This window comes from Sphaeramia orbicularis, chromosome 8 (assembly GCF_902148855.1).
Source record: "Sphaeramia orbicularis chromosome 8, fSphaOr1.1, whole genome shotgun sequence".
Classification (NCBI taxonomy): Eukaryota; Metazoa; Chordata; class Actinopteri; order Kurtiformes; family Apogonidae; genus Sphaeramia; species Sphaeramia orbicularis.
This window is the reverse complement of record NC_043964.1, coordinates 46,920,525-46,945,441: the sequence shown is the minus strand read 5'-3', so window position 1 is coordinate 46,945,441 and position 24,917 is coordinate 46,920,525. Positions and strand designations below refer to the sequence as shown.

The 24,917-nt window shown below is 36.8% G+C and overlaps 1 protein-coding gene across 1 annotated transcript in view; it reads right to left on the bottom strand.

Annotated features, from left to right (window-relative positions):
- Positions 1 to 24,917, bottom strand: part of LOC115423715 (potassium voltage-gated channel subfamily C member 1-like) — a 133,913-nt gene that overhangs the window by 7,993 nt on the left and 101,003 nt on the right. The window contains exon 4 of the mRNA XM_030140713.1: positions 20,468 to 20,680. Coding sequence (XP_029996573.1) covers positions 20,468 to 20,680 — 213 coding nt within the window. The remainder of the gene's footprint in view (positions 1 to 20,467; positions 20,681 to 24,917) is intronic.

The following is a 24,917-nucleotide window of genomic DNA, read 5'->3' as shown; positions in this document are numbered from 1 at the left end:
GAATTTCCCCTTGTAGGACTAATAAAGGCATATCTTATCTTACAGTAAAGCACCATGCTTTACTTTGTTTTCTTATATAAACTGATCCAAGTCCTTTTTAAGTTCATTTGAGGAGTTAAGTGCTTTAAGTCCCCATAAAATTAAATGTGATGCATAAAGATTTATAGATTTCTTCTTAGATTCCTACTTTTACAGAAAATACTGAAATGCTAAAGCCGGGAGTACTCTGCAAGTCATTTCATGGGAACCTCAATGATGAAAGCCAGAGATAAACACTAAAAAGCGAAGCTGTATCAAAGACATATTTTTTATATAACTTTTTATAAAATCTTCAGAACACTTGTTGGCCTTCATGTGATGTTGTTTTATAATCAATTACCACTGACAGTGGTAACATTTAGTATTTATGTATGTATGCATGTATGTATTTATGTATTTATTTATTTATTATCATATTTCTATTGGTTTGTTTCACACTTAATTTTATCTTATTTGGGCTTCCATGTCACCAATTCATGCATTTCCTCACACTCAATTACAGTAGATATTATAGTATCTACTGTTTCATGATTACAGGAGGTTCATGAATTTGGCTGACGTGCAAGGGGCAGATTGGGAAGACACAATAAAAAAACAAACAAAAAAACAAAACTTCAAACTCAAACTCACAATGTTTTGTCCAAAACATAGATTAAATTTGATCCTGGTACCTTCTTGAAGACCTACTTTGTTTACTACATCCTTGCTTGAGACCCATTAAACCAATGATATTACGCTACATTTTGTGGGTTTTTAGTGATATAGCTGAGTGTTAAAGGACGAAAACATATCAAGTTATCCAACTCATTTAGACCAAAGCAAGTAAACTAAAGATCTGAAAATGACCTCAGTTACTAATAGGAAGAATTCCCAATTATGAACCTGTAATTTCTATGGTAACACAGCTTGCAATGGATTTAATCATTAAAATATTCCAATAATGGACTAGGATTTCTGCATTTTAAGCTTGAGTGTGCATTAAAAATCTATTAGTTTTCATTTATAAAGCCAAAGCAGAAGCTATGTTCACAGTGTAGCATACATGTGAGCAGAGCTGTGATTTGTACATACCTCCACTCAGTCAGACTTTAGTAACACAACGCAGTGGGAGAGACTGAGGAGGATAGCCTGAGGATGGGATGGATACACCAGTGTTAGAATGGGATGGGGACATATGAGGGAGGAGGAAAAGCAAAGGGGAGGGACAAAGGATGGTGGGAAAACGAGGAATGGGAAAGTAAAAGCTCAAGGGAAAATATATGCTCAATGTGTGTTCATGCAGCATCTTTGGATGCTGCTACGTGAAGAAATCCATAACTTCTGAGCACTGCTGAAATGGGGCATAAGAAAACTACACATAGATTTGATGAATAAGGTTGGTGTTTTCAGATTTCAGTGTTTATGGGTTGTAACTAAATGAACCACAAAGTCCATGTTATTCTCTAATACTTCTATTAATACTGATAGTGATAGATGAGAGTATAAAATATCCCATTACCAATACTGTATCCTGAATACTGTAAAAATAAACTTAGTGACTCAACTGAGGAGAATATAAGCTTTCTAAAAAGGTATATAGCATGCCTATACTGACAGAAGTTTTATTGTAGAAACTTTCATGTATTAAATTTAGCAGCTTTAATACACTAACAAACCAAATGATGGAGCTTTAAGCCAGCAACTCCCATGTTCTAAGAGTCAAATTATTTTAAGGCTCTGAAGACAGCAATATGTCTGGCTTAGCTGACTTTTTACCATATTATTTGTAATTTTGTATTTGATCTATTGCAATGTGAACAAGGTAAATAATTTGTTGTGTATGTGTTACAACTTTATCAAGATTTTTCTCAACTAGTGGTATTAATATGGTAGCAGTACATTTTAATATATTTCTATTCAATAACAGCTCACATCAAACCAAACTGCAGTGCTATTTCATCTTCTTCCCATGTTGGATGAACTCTAGATGAGATGCTGCAGTGACTCTTTCATTATGTTACAAAGGTGTGTAATGGAACAGGAAGACTTGGTGCTATCTGATTAGCATGCAAGCAGCTGTTGATATCTCTTCAACATACCACTGTAACAGGTATTTATTCACACTCTGATGATTTTAGCAAGCATAAATATTATAATTTACACCTTTAATATGTGCCAAACTAGATTTATAGTGTATACATTTTTTTGTAATACTCAATAAAATAATTGTTCCATGAATTTTTAAGTTTCAACAAATGCTAGTTCCTAACAAATCTGTGTTTATCAAGTGTTTGACTGTTTTCAACTGCAGATTAATCCACATTAGTTGCCCCATTAGTACATTTCAACTGATATTCAACCATTAAACAACTGTTGATCTTTCAGGTTTATGTATAATATATGATGATCAAATCAATGGTGTGTAATAATCAAAATGTTATTTGGAGTTCAGGGGTGAGAAAAGTAGTGCACAGAGGGAAAAGGAAGAAGGGAGGAGGAGAGGGAAGGAGGGATAGGCTTGAAGGTGGGTACACAGTAGGACACAACCAAAGCAAATATTATCCAAAAACCAATCTGCATGCAGAGAACATATCAACATGTGTTTCATTTTACTGCAAAAACTGCAGATTAAAAAGAAAAAAATATATATTCTGATCCCAAAACACAGACAATGCAGAAATTGAGTATTAACCTGTTATCAGTGAAACCACATGTAGATTTGAGATTGTCAAGAAATAATATTTGCATAGAGTACGTACAGTTAACAATGTAATATGACATTACCGTCACTCTGACCAATCGGTTTCAACGGACATTAAGGGCATACATCCATGTCATGTGTATGTATGTTGCATATGACAGAGCATATTCAAAGTGAGGTAGGAAGAGACAGAGAAGAAATATAGAAATAAAGCGGTTCAGTTCACACACAGAAAGAAAGGAAAAGAGAGAGAGAGAGAGAGAGAAGCAGAGCAGAGACATAAGAAAGATACCTGTATGAAAATACAATGAATACAAAATGCATGAGAAACAGTATGATGATGCACATGCAGAACATTTATGAGGAAAATGAAGTAGGCAGTTGGACATCACTGAGAAGTACAAAGGCTAATCAGTGGGCTCTATGCACAGCCCCACTACTTCCTGAACTTAAGGCAGCTCCTTCATTTCCTGTTTTTCATTACTGGACACACCGATTAATCCAGGTGTGTCTAACCACAGTAGTCACAACAAGAAGCAGCAGGCACACCTGGATTAATCGGTGTGTCCAATAATGAAAGACAGGGAATAAAGGAGCTGCCTGAAGTTCATCAAGTAGTGGGGCTGTGTATAAAGCCCATACTTCTACAGTATTAAGAGATCATCTGCATTATAATTGTGCAGTGGCTGAGAGAGTATCAAACTCAATATCTTCATTGCTTTGACAGCAGCAACATTAAAGTATTAAAACAGCATTTTTATGCTATCTGAACAAAGGCCCCGTTCAGACCTGGTATTAATGTTTGTCCTGAGAGATCACATGTGATCTCATATGTGAACAAATTCTGAGCTGGTCTAAAATGCATATGTCCACATGTGTTTATTTATTTATTTACTAGGTGCCACTTTGGGTACCAAGGGACCAACTTCAGATCAATCAGTATAAATCTAGATTGAAGAATATTACATGTGGGGTACCTCAAGGATCAGTTTTAGGGCCAAATTACTTATTATGTATATAAATGACATTTGTATGGCATCAAATGTGTTAAAGTTTGTGGAATTGCAGCAGCTTTTGGCAGTGGTCACAAAGGAAATAAATTAATTTTAAAAAGTGGTCTGACATAAATAAATTGTCTTTATTTCTGTACCAAACTAAATTTATGTTATTTAGAAACAATACGAGAAATATACAAGTAAAGTTAAGCATTGATAAATTAAACACAGAAAGGGTAAATGAAATTAAATTCCTCAGTGTGATCTTAGACCGCAAAATCTGCTGGAAATCACACATTAAATATCACAAAATATATGTATCGGGGGAAGTTGGCACGGCACATTGCCGTTCTGGGGAAAACAAGCTTTATCCTCAATCAGAAAGCACTATATACATTATACTGTACATCGTTTTTTTTTTTTTTTTTTTTTTTTTTTTTTTTTTTTTTTTTTTTTTTTTACCATATTTGAGTTACTGTGTTGAGGGGAAAAACATATAAAACCACTATACAAACAATATATAAATTGCAGAAAAAGGCCATTAGACTGATAAATAATGCAGATTATAGATATCATACTAATGAACTCTTCAAAAAAAATACAAACTCAAAAATTTCCAGATTTGATACAAAACAGCACAACTCATATTTAAAGCATAACACACTATAAATATCAGGAGGGTTTCATATTTGCACAGTAATGAAGAAATAAGAAATAAGACATATTCATATCCAGCTTGTCCAACTTGAAATGTAAGCTTCTACTTGGTCTTACACTATAGATGAAAGTATTTATTTGCACATCTGGCAGGGAAGTCAGATCCGGTCACAAGTGGTCACTTAAGTAAATCTTGGGATGTTTTCATTTTTTAAAATTTTTATGCCAAGTCTGAACAGACTCACTTACAGCTGGACACTTAAGATTGGCCATCCCAGGGCACATGTTCATCTTGAGCCTTAAGTTAATCTTAACTATGTGCAGTAAATCTGTCACATTTTTCAGTTTTTAATTAAAACCTCTGTTGACTCTTGGTATCTTTAGATAAACGTTTGATTACATTTTTACCCAGAGCCATGTGTTTTGGATTTTTCACCTAAGTGCATTGGAAAGGTGATTTTTTTCCCCCCTCAGTTTTATCACAAACAATTATCACATCAACATAAACAGCATCTCAATCAAAAACAGGTTTTACGTGGGCATGTGATGGATTGGAAACATCTCCCATAAGCTCTAGAGCACTGACATCACCAATGAAAACTATCACTACCAGTTTCCCATGGTGTATGCAGTGAATACAATATCGGCACTGGATTTGTGATTAGAAAGGGGGAGTATGAGTAATTCCTGGGTTATAATGTAAACTTTACTAAAATATGTAGTCATGTAATCTGAACAATAAAACAATAATAGTGGTACAAACCTGAATTAGAAGTTGGAATGGTATGAAAAATACATACAAAAAACACTGTACTTAGACCTTTTTTTTGTGTGGCTGAGGGATCTGTGATGAATCATGATTAATGTCTCTACTGTGTGATGGTTCATCACAGACGTCTCTATACCTTCTGGACACACTTGCTAAAAACGTAATAATTAGGATTTAGGTTAAGATTGCATTTGAGCCTTGTTTAAATTTATGTAGTTTCAGTTGCTTTGCCACATGCTAAACACTGAAACTAGAGAACGTGTACATACATTTTAGTCTAACTCTCCATTGACAAACTTTATCATCCAAAACCCCTCCTATTTTTCTTAGAGGAACATTGTGTTGAAACCTTTCAATGCTTTCCTCATGTATTTGAAGGCTAAATACTGATCCTTAGCCCACTTTTCCACTTGAATGACTGCATCTTGCTCCAGGATTCTTACTTTTTTTTTTTTACTCATTACAAGCTGAAAATTGTCCTGGTTCAACTTTTTATGGACGACACCTGAATGGCAGAGCTGGACATATCTGAAATCAAATGACCAGACAAAACTTAAAAAAAGTAAATTTGCACATAACTTCTTTTTGCTTTTATGTGCAGTTTTCATAAGACCCTTACTGTTTCTGATTTGGCTCTGTAACTATAGACATCTTCTGCTCACCTTTCTCAAGGGTAAGTACTCATTTATGTGCTTTATAGTGCATATAGTTTCCAATCTATAACTATAATAAACATAATCAATAAGTTTTCACCTTTATGTGTCAACACAAGCCTCTTCATAACACTATAGTAGCTTGGCTATTGTACTAGCACTCAGGAAATAAAATACTGTGAGCGCAATTCAATAGGCCTCAGGGAATTCCGACCACCAATAATGATTAAATACTAGTCTAAAGGCCGTCGACCACTGGTCAGATAAAAGGAAAGTGCAGGAAAATCTGCTGTATATGAATGAGAGAGGAACAGAATGTGTTGAAAAAAGGAGAGAGTATATTCAAGATGGGATGAAAGGTGAAAGAAATCAACAGAGAGGGGGTGAAATGGAACAGGAGAGCTCTCCCTTCTGTTGCAGCATATTTCTTTACATCATTCAAACTCTAAGTAAGACTGAAAGAGTCAGGCCAGGCCATCGGAATGTGTTTGTCAATGAAGACAATCAATACTTTGTTTCTTGTGAGAACAAGGAGGAAGAAAATAGGCAGACAGAACAAGAATTATGGGGAGATAGAAAAAAACAACATGAGACAGGATGGCAGGCAGAGGTAGCACAAAATACAAAGCGAGAGTGTGATTAATGCAACGTTTCTTTCCTTTACTCGACCTCCACCCACTCACTGATTAGACTTCCCAGTGGAAAGGCTGGATAGATGTGTACACCAGCAGAATGCTGCTGCAGGCAGAACAGCGCAATGTCCAGGTTTGGCCTCTTGAGGCACTAGTGGCACTGCACCAACGTCAACTGTGAAACAAAATCTGCAGGGTGGTTGATGTCTTCAAAAGCAGAGCAGGACAGAGTTCCTTTGCATTTTATCGATCAGTGAGGACACGACAGATTAATCATTAAAGACCCCAACATCCACCACTGACAAAAAGCATTTACTAAGCAATAAATGTTTAATAATTTCTGAACCACTATCAATACATGTAAATACTTGGTGTAAAATGCATTTGCCATCTTTTTATGGTCATCAGATACGACTCATTTGGATGTTCAGAGGCTCCATAGTGAATGTGGAAACACTGTCATCTTCTACAACACTGAGCCTATTTACATGACGATAAAAATCTGATAACTGGGAGCAATCAGATAATTGTAATAATCATATCTGACACATTTACATGTACTTCAGAAATGTGATCATCGAAAAAACTCGGTTTACATGTTTCAGTCCATTATTGATTTCTTTCAGAGTACATATGTACATAGTGATGGTGGAGTCAAACTTCCTATTTTTGTCCTCCACTCATGTTTGTCTATGTCACTTCCATTTTCTATGATTTCTTTCTTTTTTTCCTCCCATGAACAGATGTAAAACACCGAAATAAATCAGATTAACCTGAATACATTTCTCATAATTAGATAGACCTAACATCAGGGAAAAAAATGAACAATGTTTTCAGTCTACATTAACAATCTAAATGGACCAAAAAGAGACAATAGGGAAAACTGTCACTGTCAGTGGGAGTGGTTTATATTTAATGCAGTGATTTGTTTTAGACCTGCATTTCTCAACGGGGGGGGGTACTGCCCCCCAAGGGGCATTGGGACATCTTTGGGGGGCGTTTGGAACAAGAAAGCTGAGAGGGGAGCACTCAGGCACAAATGAGGGGCGTTAGTCACTGTTGTACAGGGGTTGGACAAAATAATGGAAACACCTTCTATGACGCCACAATGTTAGGTGTTTCCATTATTTTGTCCAACCCCTGTACATTACAACATTATACATCACCCTACCAGTGTAAGGAGTCTGTGTCCAATGTATAACACAGGTACATACTCATATACTCCCACCTGGTCTTATACCCCCCCTTTGCAAATTTGTTTTTGGGGGGTGCCAGTTGGATATCACTAGTGGATTTTTTGATAAGGAGTCTCTAGAGGGGTCTGAAAATTACTAAATATGCCGACAAAGTGGTTAAGCTGGAAACACTGACTTTTACAGGTAGGCAGATAGACTGTGTGCTTTTTTGACTGTGAGAAAATCATTTGGTGTCATTAAGAGAGAAAATGTGTGTGTTTGAGCATTTGAGTCACTTTCCAAAAGTTGCTAAAAATTTCCAAACAATTTTTTAAAATATCTAAATTTGTTGCTAGGTGCTTTTGAATAAAAAAGTTGCTAAATCTAACAAAAATATTGAGTTGACATCAGTGCTGCTGATACCTGACACAGGTAACGTGAGGATTTTACTTGCACCCACCTTCAAGTGCCATTTCATTCTTCTACAAACCTTAAAGAGATCTATCATGACACCCACTAAGGTTACTTGAGTGAAAGTTATCTGTTAACCTAAACCCCTAAAGGGTTGGGGATAAAAATGTAAGAAGTCTAAAAAGTGTATTTATTAGACTTAATACCAGTGGTGGGCCATGCATTTTGTACCTGGGCCTTCATTGGGGACTTACTCAAATTAATCCACTTCTTAATACCACCACTATGATATTACACTTATAGAAACCATCAATACTATACAAAAAATGCAAAGTAACAAAGTGTGGTCCTTTTCTATGGCTATAGAGGCCAATTCCTACCATAAATTTCTATTCTCTTGAGGGCTGAGAATGTCCATTTGACCAGCTAGCTAGCGTTGGGGTTGGCTGACCTCTCCTTATGAGGTCTGGCTTTTCTAGAAAAGTCCGCCATTGTGGGCATAAAAAATTCTACTTCAAATGTGTTAACAGTTAAAATTCAATTCAGCTCAAATTAGCTTTATTGACATGACTCAAGTAGAATACTGCCAAAGCTATATCAAATAAGTTTTGCTCTTACCATCCAATCAGAGGAAGGATAAATGCTGATGACACTGTGGGCCAGCTAGATGGCCCTGTGAGGCCAGATTGATTACAGTTTTAGTTACATAAGCCCGCACTATTCATTTTGAAGGCCCAGAGCAGATTAGATAAACCCTGGCAACACATAGGGACTGACATCTGATTGGACAAAATATCTTTCATCCACATACACATACTGGATACAGTGCAGCCAAGAGAAACACTAAGAAAATAGAGAATAATCTGTTGGGAAAAAATCAATACAGTTTCATGGAACAAATATTAGAATTTAGGTTATAAATGTAGGTCAGTGTTTCTGATGTTTAGGCCTGCAGAGAATGCCTTGCTGGCCATGATGGCCCACCACTGTATTTAGTAACATGTTGCTGGAACACAACCTAAAGATTAGATTACATTAGTTTAAACATGGTGTAAATGTAACCCAGACTAAGCTCAATGAAAACAGTAGAAAAGAATAGTGTTAGCCTGTACTTAAGATATATTTATTTATTTATTTATTTAATTCCTTTATTTTGCCTACCAAAAACAAATAGTCAAGGCTGTACTGTAGAATTGCCACACTGCAGGTTTAATTTTTTCTGATGTCCTGGTACCCCTTCACAATATGCTACACTACCTACTGCTAAAATTTTGTATTCTGAATTTCCCCTTGGGGATTAATACAGTAAATCTATCTATCTATCTATCTATCTATCTATCTATCTATCTATCTATCTATCTATCTATCTATCTATCTATCTATCTATCTATCTATCTATCCATCCATCCATCCATCCATCCATCCATCCATCCATCCATCCATCCATCCATCCATCCATCCATCCATCTATCTATCTATCTATCTATCTATCTATCTATCTATCTATCTATCTATCTATCTATCTATCTATCTATCTATCTATCTATCTAACACATGTTTAAATGACAAACTGAGCACAGTATAGCACAAAAGAAATTTTAGGTTGTTCATGTCTGTTTATGTTATTCACATTTTTTTAAGAATAGTTTGAAAAAAAAAAAAAATAAAAATATATATATATATATATATATATATATATATATATATATAAATCACTGTAAAACATAGAGAAAAGTTTGGAGTTGTCATTATTTACATGTTTTTTTTACTGGTCTGACCCACTTGAGATCATACTGGGCAGAATGTAGCTACTGAACTGAAATGAGTTTGACAGCCCTGGTCTAGAGATTATGTTCAACGTGTGGTTGAAATGCAACTGAAACCACCAAAGTTAAAAATTGGCTCAGATGTAACCCTAACACCCCCCCCCCCCCCAAGTGGGTTGGTGGTGAATGTTCAAAAGACCTTATGAGGTTTTAAGGTAATGTTCACATGTGTAGTTAAGTTTACCTATCAGTTGAACTCATGTTTACATTTGCTAATACATTTGCATATTGGTCCGAATTTGCTCACTATATCATACCACCATATACTCTACTGTACCAATTGTTCACTTCTCACCAGTCTTACCAGTTCACAGTCTCACCAGTTGTTCACTTTAGTGAAATGTTGCCTCCTGTCATCAATACAAATCAATAATGCAATAAAATACCAAGCATTTGACCCAAAATGACTTGCTGCACTAAGTCCCAGAATTACCCCATCAACTGTTTCCGTAGCAACAGCAGGGAGACAGTGAGAACATGAGAAGGAAACAGGGTGAGTGAGAATGAGATAGAGAGTGGTGTGATGATGACCAAGAGATGGAAAAATATAACAGAATGATTGAAACATGATTTAGAATATGTAAAACACAATCAGAACGTAGCAAACCAAAAGTATTTATTTAAATGGGGCAAAAAGCACACTGTCAACACATAGATAGATAGATAGATAGATAGATAGATAGATAGATAGATAGATAGATAGATAGATAGATAGATAGATAGATAGATAGATAGATAGATAGATAGATAGATAGATAGATAGATAGATAGATAAAATCACAAACCACAGTAATCCCTCTGGCAGGGGTGAAGCATAGGTGCATATTTAACACTACAATTTTGCATAAATAAGGATTTTTGTCAGTGCATTCATTTGTCTCTGTCTTATTTGGGTCTCTTGGAGCCAGAAGTGATAGCTTGCACCCCTGCCCTATATCTAATACATACGGGAGAACAAGAGCCATGAAGACAGCAGGAGGAAAACAGCAAAAAAGTTGCACGTCGGATAAAGGAGCATTACAGTTGTGATGCTTCTGAAATGCTTGAGTCTATCTTTCTTTCCCTCCATATGTTGCAACTACAGATCTGGTAATGATGGATTATTGTCATGACAGCTATGACATTAAGATCTGTAATTAATCCCATCCCAGAGTACAGCTCAATCTGTGATACTTTGGCAAGAGGGAGGGAGGAAAGAAAGAGGACATTGTGGATGGATTGGAAGAGAGCCGCTTTAAAAGCAGAAGCCTTCATTTCTTAACATGTATCTTATTGAGGCGTGCTTGATTTATCTTGTCACAAAACTTGACCAGCAACAAATAAAGGCAGATACCTTAGAGGGAAGATAAATAAAGCACAGGTAGCATTTGTCCTGGACATATACAGCTACATGTCGCTAACAGTACACAGCACAGCACAGCAAACAGTGCCAACACTATGCTAGTCATCACAGTCCTTCAAAGTTGTTCTTCTTATACTTACCTTTAGGAATATTTGGTTTTAATGGGAAGTAGATTTGACTTGTCTGTCTTTCAGTTTTATGGTGTCTGTATGAGTATTTATTTTTTTTTGGTTTGCTAAAGAACCTTCAAACTTCAGCATTTTTTTTTTACTTAGCTTAGCCACCACCTAAAGAATTGATCTTTGAAGCACTACAGCAGTCAGTGTTTCAGCCCAGCCAGACACAGGGTCACACAAAATACACCATTAACATTTTTTTTTTATTATTTATTTATTTTTACTTTTTCTAACGTGAAAAGAGATTTTAAAAAATTGTTCCCTGAATGATTTGATTAGGCCAAAAGGTGATAAAGCGTGAGCCATGTAAAGTCAAAGACACTGCTCTCTGTGGGCTGAGCTGTAAAAACTGACCTGAGCTCAGTTCCAGAGGGAGGGGAGGAGGGTTGTCAATAAACTAACCAATCAGCAACCAGCTCTCACTGGCCTGGCAGGACAATGAGCCAACCAGTGCAGAAGTTTCACTCTGGCACTCATCACAAAGCAAACAACCAAATCCCTATTAAATCATTTATTCTAATTCATTTTTTCATAATTTTGATCTTTTTTTTTTTTTTTTTTTACATCCAATTAACATAATGTGATTGATTTCAATGGGACAATGTTCCACACTAGATGTCAGATTGTGTTTCAATTTGGTCATTATATCCAATTAATATTTAATTGATTTCAATGGGTCAGTATTGCTATATTGTAGACTTTTGGTTTCCATGTCAGATGCTTTTAACCCTTAAAGACCCAAAAATATCTACTGATCTAAACTGTTGAATACCTGTTGATCAACTAAACCTGTCAATATATGTAAATAATTGGTGTAAAAGGCAGTTTGTAATCTTTTTATGGTCATCCCATATGACCCATTTGGATGTTCAGAGGCTCCAAAGCGATCATGGAAACACTTCTGGAAACATCCTCTGCAACACTGATTCACCAGTAAAACCCATGGAGTTTGACAAATGACAGTGGATGGAGACACTTGTTTTATGTTCAGTTCATAACATCTTTTACTGAAAAACTAACTTTTTCTTTAGTTTTCTCTGTTTTGATATTGCAACCTTTGAATTTACGCTGAGCTTTCATGAACATCTACATGATCAGTGAATTAAATATAGAAAAATAGCTGATTTTTCACAGAAAAATATGCAAAATGTAGAATATGCTGTAATATTATAACATATGGTGTTAAATCACTTGGTAATGGTTAAATGCAGTGAAAACTTCATTTGGATGTCACCACAAACAATAGTTCTGGGTCTTTATGGGTTAATTTTATCTGTTTCATCTGATACTGAGTATAACATCATTGTCATGTTATTGGTTTCAACCGGAGATGCATCCTTACAATATATGTAGTATTTTTAAACCAAAGAAGGACTATAATACACTTTTAGTCAACACAAGCATCCCTATTTGGAATCCAGCACTTAGTCCTCCTGACCCATTCGGAACCAGGAAGACCCTGAAGTACTTTTGGAGGCAAACATGATGGGGAAGGTTTGGTTCATTGTGCCCCATATCTGTAAGTACCAGAGTGAGAAGAAACCGGGTGAGAAGAGGAGAAGGAGGAGGAAGAGGAGGAGCAGGAGGAGGGGAAGACAGCTACACACCAAACACAGACACACACACAGACAAGGACAGACACACGGACAGAAACAAAGGAAAAAATAGAGAAACAGACAGACAGATGGATAGTGTAACACAGACTGACAAGAGCCAACATACTAACGCATGACCTGACACAACCTGGGGGAGGAGACAGTAAAACAACAACAACAACAACAACAAAATAACAACAGCAACAGCACGCATCAGACATGGACCTGCACTTTAACCTTTGACCCCACTCTGACCCCGTGACCTGTTTTCCCTGGAGGTTACAACATACTGTAGGTGTAGAGAGGGAAGGCATATCTCACAGACACACACAACACACAACAAAGAGGCTAAGGAATGTACACACATGCATTTACTCATTTACAGTGTGTTCTGTTGGTGGGAGGTTATAAGTAAAATCAATCACTATAAACATGATAATTCATCAGTTGCAATATACTGTGCCCTTATCTTAGAAATTATGTGCATTTATGGTGTTATATTTGTGCTGAAATTGAGACATTTTAACAAAAACCAAATTTGGTAGTATATCAGTAAAAGTTTGTAGGGAAATTATATTAGGAGAAAATAAAATCTACTATGGGCACATGAATCTCTTTCACATTTTAGGTTTTTTTTTTTTTTTTACATTTTAATATTTTTGACATGTCAACCAAACAGTGCTGCAAGAATTGAGCCTTAAATCCTGGAAATGAGTTAACATTCTGCCAGTGGAGTGGGCAAAGAAGTTCTGTGGTTAATACCAGCTTAAAATATTTTTAACATTTTGTTTTACGGCATAAACTACTTATACATTTTGTAAAAGGCCATTTGCTAACAAGTGTCAAATCTGAAACATTGGAACATTGAATGTCATCACAAATGCGGTTTTATTCACCAGCTAGATCAGGAAATGCAAAAAAGAAAGGTTTTCATAGAAGACAAAGATAAATTAGGGGGGAGAAAAACACAGAGTATTTTCTCTTTAGGTATACAAAAGAGTAGAGCTGAAATGAGTAACTGATTAATAGCCTCGAATTGATTTGAAAAACTTTTTGATTGCAATTTTCCTGAATCGAAGCTTTGTTCTTAATTTTGCTGCCACTAAACATTGGTTCTACTGTTGTGTTTCACACGGACACTTATTGTGACACACATGTGACCCCAGGATCAACACAAAGTTGTATGTTAGTTCCATGTTAAAGGTGGGGTGAGAGATGTTTTCCTGGAGCATTTTTTACTATATTGCTTAAAATCCCCTTCACACCCTGATTACAACCAATTAATGAAATGCTCCAACACAAAAAAAAACTGAAAAAACACCATCCAATGATTTTAAGCATCCAATTGAAATGGTTGAAAGGTGACATGCCTATAAAACTCAACTGCCATTTGTCCCTCCCCCCTCCCTCCTCTGTGTGTACCCCTCTTTGTGCATAAATCGTGCATTCTCAGAGGCTTGGAGCATTTGGACAGGAAACAGAGCCAGAGCTGGACTATATTAGCTATATTAGGATGGAAAGTTCACTGGCAAACTGTTTTGTGACTAACATAAATCACTAGGAAATGTAACGTTAGCCAGATAGGTATGAATTGGGGCTGTTCCGTAAGAGCGGGGGTGTTGGAGGAGACTGAATGAGGTATGCATGGATCGGGGCAGGAGTTGGAACCGCTGGAGCCGGGGCCGCCGGGACCAGGGCCGCCAGGCGAATTGTTGCTGTGCAGTGCTCGTGAACCCTTGGGAACAAGCACTGTGTGTGCCACTACTCTGGAGGCGTGGCTTTGGGGGAATGTTTGAAGAAAGGGGTTTGGACTTTTAAATAGAGTATTTTCAAAATGTAGCTTGCTTGAACCATTTTTCTAAGATCTCATACCCCACCTTTAAAAGTTGGATACAAATGTGTTAAAGACTGCATTGCACAGATTGTTTGTAGATGTCATTTCACTTGTTTGTTGTTGTTTGTAACTATAGATATTTTTATATATACTTTTATACTGTTGTTATTAGTAGTATTTCTATATAGATGTTTTTTATATATATCCTTTTCCCTTTATATACTTTTTGTGGTTGTTGTTTCAGCTGGTTCTGGGATAGAGGACAAGTTGTTTGTCATTTTCATGTTTGTTTCACATTTTTACTATTTATTTTTTGCCTATCCAAATAGTTGTTTAATTGAACTGAATAAAATAATTAATAGATTAATCATTTACAAAATTAATCAAGGGCTGCAGTTCTGCAAGAGTATAGAAGCAAAGAGGCAAACAGCAGAGGTATAACTCTGTTTTTGACACTACACAGAACAAAAAGTACCTTTCACTTCTGATTAACATGTTGTTTTACAGTAATACAGTACTGGCCAAGAGATCAGAGGAAAAATATAAAACTGTCGTACTTTTTGAGAAGTGCTTTCATCCATAATAGCAGAAACATAGCTCTGTTGTTGTGTGATTCTATTGCAATAGAACAATATGACTTTCAGTGCTTGGCGAAGTTCTTTGAATTGACTCAATTTACAGCACAACAAATGGTGTCATTGTCATGCTAGTCAAGTTACTCCTCTCTGGGTGGAAGTAGATTTTTCTCTATCTTTCTTTCAGCTAACCCAAATATCTTTTGGAGGAACCTGCTGAAACTTGATTTGCTCTTGAAATAAGCCCAGTAGTTGTGTTAGCAATGCTAACTTCCAGGTACACCTACAAAAATACATCATTCCTGCAGCACAATCATAATCTCCTTCTATTAATTTACCAAAACCTCAAACAATCATCTCAGTTTTAGCCCAAATTAGAATGGTTTGGTAATTTGTGATTGGTTGGTTTTTGTCCAATCAATGCACTTGTAAGGTTATCAGGAATGGATGTGGTTTTATGGTTACAAAACATGTCTCACAGCTTGACACACAAACTCAGGCACAAACATAAACCCATATAAACTTGTAAACACAGTATTTAGACATATTATATCTAATAAAGGATGTGTTGTATGGTATATCATGGCAACTGATGTGGTGCTAAGCTTACCTGCTTGCATTACTTTAGACTTCATTCATTTGACAAAACAAGAGTGAATGCAAAACAGCAAAAGCGACTTGTAATTGCTTCTTTTAGATAAAGAGTAAAACACATACAGCACATCCTCTTTTATCATTTATGGGGCATTGTTGTAATAGGTCCTGAAGTGATTTACCTTGGTGTCACCGATGACTGAATGAATCCTTTGCGAATCACATCAAATGGTTTTGGGAGGGTAGTAATTTCAACAGAATGGCCAGAACACATACTCACCATGCATATGCCCCCCCCAACCCAATTTACAGCTCTGCTATTCACCACATGATGCTAAACCACACTTAAAAAAGCTTTACAGTAACAAGCAACCTGCATGCATTCTATACATTCAACCTTCACTTGTGTCTGTGTGCATCTAAGTATGTTACTTGTAATGTGGTTACAGTAGATATATGTATGTTGTATGTTGTTGTTTTTAGTGGTTGCTTGATTTTACTGTGCTCTGAAATGCTGTTAAATCCACTTTTTGACTCTTCAGTGCATCTAGCTTCATTAAGCCTATTTTACTTTAGTCCATTCTAGCATCTGTAATATTTATAAATTGACTCTTTTCATGGTCTTAATCCTAGCTCAGGATTACACGAAGAAAATATAAATATCTAAAAGAATGTTGCATCATTTTATTGTTCTGTGTTTATTATTCTTGTCCAGTTTAGTTGTATCATGCAATGTCATCTGGTTCCATGTACTAGACGAAGTAAATACTTCATCATAATGATCAAGAAGTATTTACTTCATCTAGTCTAGATTGTGATGGTACTAAAACACTTCATCATGTATTCAGATCTAAACTAGCATGGACACGCTTACTTCAGCTTGTAGGAAGTAATCAAATGTAGTTTGGACTAATTCAATGAAGTCAAGTCAAAGTAATCTGGTTTTGTGCTGTTCAATATTACAAGTCCAGTCTGGTCTTTTTAAAATTCTAATGTTAATTATGTTATCTATTTTAATACAGTTTGGAGTATTGTAATATAAGATAAATTCTAATTATGTTACAATTACTTTAGTCTAATATAATGTAATATAATGTGATCGAGTTGTTGAGTTTAATCTTTTAATCTAGTCACATCCATCTTTGTCTAGTTTATTAAATCAAAATATGGTGTGTTCTTAGATCCTGTCTTTTACAGTCTTTATTTAACTGTTGTCACTGAGTCTATTCTAATCTAATGCACTTACATAATCTCTTGATAAAATGACGTTATTTCTGTTTAATATGCAAAATCTAATCTAATCTAATCTAATCTAAATCTTTATATTTTTAACCAGAGTTTTGAATTTCTTATACTGTACACTCACCATTTGTATGCTTTTTTGTTTCTGATTCTGTTCTAATCTCTCTAGATTTCTTTGTTTGTTACACACAGTTTAAATTCAGTTTGTGGGCTGTGATTGCCCTTGTGTTTAGGACCTTGTGTGATATTTTGTGACTCTGTTACCTATGTGTTTCTATGGTTTAATCCAGGTCGAGTGGAGTTAATGCTGGGCCCCTGCCGGAGCAGAGGCCCCTCGGACTTGAACCAGTCCTCACCCAAGGAGGATGTCACACTGCTGGACTCGGAGTAGTCTAAGGTTATGTGTGTGCATTTTATAATGTGTTTGTGTTATTCAGGGGAGATAGTAAACAGGGGTTGTACCGGTGTGTGTCACATTAGAGGTGAAAGGTCAAAGGGTTTAAATGAATTAGAAGGTCACAGCAGTGTGCAAAGTGATAACAGAGGCAAAAGGAATAAAAAGTGAAAGCAGATATAATGTTAGTGATGCCAGGCAGTTTGTAGGAAAATATAATGGAAAACCATGAGGATGAGGATGCAGACACAGTCAGAGAACAAGGAGAAGGACCAATGGACAATCAGAGGAAAAGGTGAAGAAAAAAACAGAAGAGAAGGCGGAGAAGAGAAAACATAGATAGTTAATGAACTACTGCATAAAAAAAACAAGAAAATAATGTTTAATGCAATTTATAAAGTCAGTGAAGCTTAATGAGATGATTGAGAACAGATCTGTCAAATTTGCCAGATCAAATCAATAATTAAAAAAAAACCCTGTAATTTGAGCAGGACAACTTTCATTTCAGTTACAGATTTTCTATTTAGACAAATTTTACATTTCCAGTGAGAGACCAAAATATTAGACTAAATATGAATATTTATTTATTGTCAACAAATCCCATATGCAGATCCAAATCAAGAACAAACTAATTCATTGAATAAGTATCATGTTTATAACTACAGACTGAATCAAAAGATACTTAAACAACTGTGGTCATAAACCAAAATACTTTGTTTGAGAAACATTTTCTAAAAACCCAACAGTGATCAGCTGCCAATATGGAACCTTCAACTATCTAAAACATAATGTGTGCGCACTTGAAAACCCTCAGCCTGAATTATCAGTGTATGGCAAAGGTTTTGGACAGACGGACAGACAGACGACCAACTGATGATAATACCCTGCAGCCAGTGTTGCAGAGGGTAAAAATGCTAGTTGCATAAAGACCATAGACTTACTCTAAACTTATTTCTAACAATATTTTTTTACAGGAATCATTCTGGTCTCAGTTGCTTTATTTGGACAATGTAATATATTTATTGGAGATTCCTTTGCAAAGTATTGCTCCTCAGATAAGATTTCAAAACCTACCATGTGATCATTGATCCACATATGTTGAATCAATGTTTCTCTCAAGTAAATAAATGTGCCCAAGACCAGTGTTGTGTCAAATTACTGGTCTCACTACTCTATAGATTGGGCTGCAATGACTAACAGACTAGTTGACAAATGGTTAATGGCATAATGTTAAATTTCTATGTCTAAAGTAAAAACTTAATTGCTCTTTTTTGCATTTCAGTGGGATTTGTTGACAGTAAATCACCATCTCCATCCTTTCCACCCTTTTCTCAACGTCTATCAGTAACTTTAAAGTCAAAATATAGTCCAATGTTTTGAAATGAACACATTACAAGGAGAAAAAAACACTCAAAGCCTCAATGAACACAGAATTAAACATTAAAGCCTAGTTTTATCCTGCATTCATTGGCGTCATCTCCAACAACAGCCCTCTGATAAAACAGCCGTAGTGAATATGCCATGAATACTTTGCGATACAGAACAGAACAAAACCCAGTCAGTTGAACATCAGTGCAGATGGTAGTGCTGCAGCAGCCTCTGCAGTACCTCTGCAGTACAGATGCAGGATAAATGCATGAAGGGGACTGGTACTACAGCTGGAGCTGGAAAAAAGTGTGAATGAACTGAATTACTAGGGTTGAAATATCAGTGCCATTCACTGAACATTGATATTTCTTTGCGCTATAGGTGTGAAGTCTCAAAATGGTGGGGAAGAGTAAAAGTGAAACATGTGTGAGTATGTTTTAATGTCCCAGTGAAGAAGTTTAACCCTTGAGCCCTCCTCAAATTTACTGCCCTCTGGACACATTTGTGGCAAAAATGTAAATGCACAAAATACTGCTATTAAATCATCATACACCAATATTTTGGGGTATTTTTCAGCCCTGCTCAAAACTACCAAACATTTAATCATTATCAGGATTTTAATCTTTTACATGCCAATTTAAATATTTGAACTAAGTTCGAACAAAATTTGTGATATTTGACATTTTTACTGTATTCCACAGGATTCAGCCAGAGACTCAGCAGAAACTCTGTTGATGCATGTATGAGTAAAAGACATTGGATTTCAAAAAATTTGACTGAAAAGAAAAGTTATTGCTAAAATTCATGCCACAGGCCAAAAGGATCACCAATTCAAAAAACCCAAGTTGTATGAAAAGGGTAGAAAAATGTCAGAGGAGGGCACAAGGGCTAAGGTCCTCCAAGTATTAACTGCTTCAAGACTTGGGTTTAGGATCAGGGTAAGAATTATAGAGTAGGGTATGTCAGATCTCACATATGTTTGTGTACATACTGTATAAAAAGAATGAGTAAGAGATGTATTTTTTGTCGGTTCCTCAGTGTTTTTGAACTGAAAATACTATCATGGTAAGGGGAAAGAATTTTCAGTAGCTCTATGGTATAACTGTCTGCTTCATGCTTTCTGTATTTATATTTCTGGCCACTTTACAGAGCATAAAAATTACATTTCGTTGCACTGTACAGTTGGATTTTTGCAGTGACAATAAAGCTTATTCTATTCTTTAGGGTTATAGTTGGGTCATCTCTGTAATTTCGCATGCTGCTTTTATTTTGTCTGTTCTCGGATATGTGTAATACTATTAAGTTTGGAATAATTCCTAATAATAATCAGCTAATATCATGTAATATCTTAGAACATTTGTGTCTGATGTGTATATGTTTTTGCACAATATATACAGTATTATTCAAGACCATGCATCGAGTGAAAGCACACTGTTGTCACTCAGGTACCGCCCCCCTCCCACTCCTCCTCCTCCTTCCATTTTCCGCCTGCCCCCCTCCGCCCTCCTACCTTTTCGAACGTTCCCGTCTGTCGTGCGCTGGAACTCTCCAGCACTCAGCAGGAAGCAAGCCCGATCGTGCGGGTAGCGCTCACGGCTGGTGGTGGAGCCGAGCCCTCCCGTGGCTGGGCTACGCTCATCCCCAAGGACCTGGTCAATGGTGGGACAGTCTTCATTGGCCAGGGCCGCTGCATTGGCTGCAGCATCCCCATTCTGCTTGGAGTCTGATTGGAAAATGGAAAGAAAGGAAGGTGTTTTTATTCATAAGGTCCCATTGAGACCCATATTTTACAAGGATGACTTGGCCAAGAGATCAGCAGGATACACTATGATAAATACAAGTCCCTGAGATAGGTAGTAACAATAAATTAAAACAGACAATGATTTAAGAATTACCAACAGTTTGACCAATTATTACAGTACAACAGCTGTAGTCATCAACAATTAAAAATACAAGCACCATCCAAAAGATTCCCACTGTTTAGACAAAAAGATTGAATGAAAAGCTTGGAATGAAATGAGTTCTGGTGTTTTCATATCAGATTGTAAGGCATTCCAGGCAGAGGGTGTGGCAAAACTGATGGCTTGCATTCTCATTTCAGTCCAAACTATGGGAACATTCAAATGATAAATATCAGAAGGCCATAAGGCACAATGACTACTGGTTTATATTTGGCCGAGGGGTATTAAAAGTGCGCAGCACGTTATGTTTTGTAGAAGAGAGCATTAGGGTGTTTTCACACTTAGTTCTTTTAAAAGAACTGAACTCAGTCCTCTAAAAGAGAACCAAAAAATGGACCAACAGAAAACAAACTCAGTTCATTTTGTGTTCACATTGTGAGGAGGACTGGGTTGTCTTTCTAGTCCATTTCAGCTGTAACAGGGCCTCAGTCCTCTTACTGTTTACACTAGGGATGCACTGATACCACTTTTTTTCCAGACTGAGTACAAGTACAAGTACTTACATTTGAGTACTTGCCCATACCGAGTAATGATATGAGTACTTAATAATACCATTACCGTTCTTAGTTAGGTTTGAAAATGTGCTTTATTGTCGTAGTCATTAGTCTCACTGTAACAATGTGCTGCTACTGACATTTAATGCGTTGGAATGAGCGTTTCTCAACCAATTCACTAGAGGGTGCCGCTCTTAATTAACCATACTGGCTGAATACCGCAAAGAAAAGTACAGTTTTTTGAGAAGGAGAAAGTCAGTAATAACATACATGGAGACAACAGAGGTAACACTAATGTGGATACTAATGTGGATACTAATGTTGCAGCATTTTGACTGGTAAGGTTTGAAAGTAAAGCTTCAAGAGGTAGGGAGAAGATAAATGAGCGATAAGTTTTGTTTTCACCTCTGTTGGCGGCACGGTCCACATCGCTCCTTACCCCCATAGTATTTTTAGTAGGATGGAAACCAGCCGACCCCTGGGTAGTTGTCATAAATATGTCAGTAGTTTTTCACTAACTCACACAGTCGCTCTTTGAAAAGATCTGCTACCTCCACGGTTCTCGGTGGTATTCTCCATCTGGGTACACATCTGCAAGCACCTGGAAAACGGATGTAATGAATGCAGAGGACGGACAGAATGCTCCGTCCGTATCTGTCTGTGTCTTTAACGTTACTTGCAGTCAGTGTTACTTTTGTCACCATCATTTAGTTTGAAAAATCTCCGCACTCTTCACACTCCCCACACGTTACTCCTCCGCCACGTACCTGCTGCACTTAACTGCGAATGTCATGGTGCCGTAAGTGGTATCGGTGCGGTTGTATTGGAGTACTTTTACGAGTATGAGTACAAGTAAACACACTGAGTATCAGACCCGATACCCGATACTGGTATCAGTAAAGTGGTATCAGTGCATCCCTAGTTTACACTGTAGTTCCTCTAGAGCTCTCAGACCTCCACTGCATTCCATTCTGGGTAGTTTTCACTTGGAATAAAATAGGGCTGCTCGATTATAGAAAAAAAAAAATCACGATTATTTTAACAATAATTGAAATCACGATTATTAAAAACGATTATTTGTTAACCTTAAAGTTGTTAATTTTTTTCTTGCAAAACAATGTAAAATATACTCTTTAAACATAAATAAAGCTTTTAACCACTAAAACAAAGTATTTTCACTTTTGTACGAAACAAAAAAATCTTTGAAATCAAATAAGTGTACTGTAAATTCAAGTATGTTTCCTTTTGTAAACAAATAGTGCACTGTAATTAAACTGCTATAGACTTGCCATAGAACTGTAGCAATAAAAAAAAAAAAAAAAACTCACGTAAAGTGCAAATTATAAATTCAAGTATGTTCAATGTAGTATGAAACATAGTAAATTCAGTGGCATGCTGTGAGGTTTCAGTTAAGGCCTTCTGTATACATCAGCCATCTACAGGGTGTCCCATACATAGGAGACATAATACATATGGTTCTAACATGTATTTCTTTATATTTCTTCTTTATAGTTCTTCAGCAGTGGAGGACACGCATTGAAATGTGTTCCCGACAAAATGGCAGTCATATAGAGCATATTATATAAATAAAAATGGTTTATGTCAAGAAACATTTATTTTTCCTATGTATGGAGACTTATGGGACACCCTACAGAATACGCACGTTAGGGTTATACAGGTTAGGGTTGGGTTAATACGGGAGTTGCAGCGTAAAGAGATTCGGAGACTGAAGATTGCATTGCGGACGAAGTTGTTTTTATGCGTTTTAGTTTTTCATAAGATAAAGAATATGATAAAGGTGGTGGTGGTTAAACTTTAGATGGTTAAAAAGGTTTGTTGTGTTAGCGGTCGGTGCGGACACAACTACGAAACACTTTTTGCATGTGATGTGTTTTTGCTCTTCGTTTTCTTCATTAAACCCAAAGTGATTCCATACAATTGAATTTGACTTGCCTTTTTTGTTTACCAAGCACTTCTGCTGTGATTCTCCTGCTATTTTTCCAGACCGCTAGGTCCAACTTTCCTCTTGGGGTGGACCTGCCGGCTAGCAGGCAGCAGTAGCTTAGAGGAGGGTGGGGCAGAGCAGCTCATGGTAGCTTGCGTGCACGTGAATTAAAACAACTCAAAATTAATAATCGTTTTTTCTCGATTACATAATTTTTGTAATCGTTGCGTGTAATAATCGAAATCGTAATTGAATTTCGATTCATTGCACAGCCCTAGAATAAAATGTCTGCTGCTCTGCTTGGGCTCCTGTGTTTACTGGTTAAATTAGCCCACACACAAAGGGAAAAAACAAAGTAGAATTCTTCAGATTACATATGATCACAAAAGATGACTGAGGAGACTACAAAGAAGACAGGCATGGTGGAGAAGAACTTTGCTGAGATAAAAACATTTTCAAACAACATCTGATGCTAGTAACACCTGTGACATTTCAGATGAAGTCTCACCTGAAAGGTGACAGACCCAAACTATGCCGCATCCAGACGTTGTGGCAGATTCTGATGTGCCTGATACTTGGCTACGTCTATGGCCATGTCCTGCTACCGCCATGCTTTGGCCTTCCTGTTTTGTTTTGGCCATTTTCCCCAATACAGTCACAAGGCAAGTGACAGTGCAAAAAGGCAAAGTGTACCAGGTGCACTTTGTGTTCAGAGTATGCAGATTAGACAAACTGAACTACGGCTTTTTAGCAAACTGTACTGAGACCACCTTCATTTTCAATGGGTCTGAGTGCAGTTGGAGTGTTCACATATATGCAAAAAATGCTGAGTCATTAATCTCAGTTTGTTCTGAGGGCTGAAAAGGTCCGAGTGTGAAAACACCCTATATGAGACGGGGCAAAACCAAAAAGAGCTTTATGGGTCAAGGTCAACCAATGAGTTTACCTTCAAGAACTCAAAGAAGACCATTCAACTTTCATGTACAATTCATAGTAGTGAGTGAGGTGACTACAACCAGTGATGAATCTTAAGGCACAATGACAAAAAGTACTCAGAGACTGAAGACATTTGGTTGAGGCACCCATATACAGAATATCACCACAGTCAAGCAATGGTAAAAAAAAAAGTAGCTGATACAAGGCATTTACAAGCTCTGAGGGAGAAGTAAGATTCCTCACAATAATAAAACCCTAGCTTCACCCTTTGCAGACCAAGTTGACAATATGAGCTTGGAAAGACAGCTTCTGATTGACCAGAAATTCAAGTTACTCTTAACTAGTGAGCAACTCTACCAGAAAGCCTTGGGCAGTTGTTATTCACTAAGTAATCTCTGTTATTTTACATTTATGTAAAAATACAGTGGAACCATGGACCAGCTCTATACCCTTGCTAGGGTGCTGGAGGGGGCATGGGAGTTTGTCCGTCCAGTCCACATGTGTTTTGTGGATCTGGAGAAGACTGTGTCCCCAGGGACACCCTGTGGGGGGTTCTCCAGGAGTATGGGGTGGATGGCCCCTACCGCGGGAGTGTGAGCCTGGTCCACGTAGCTGGTAATAAGT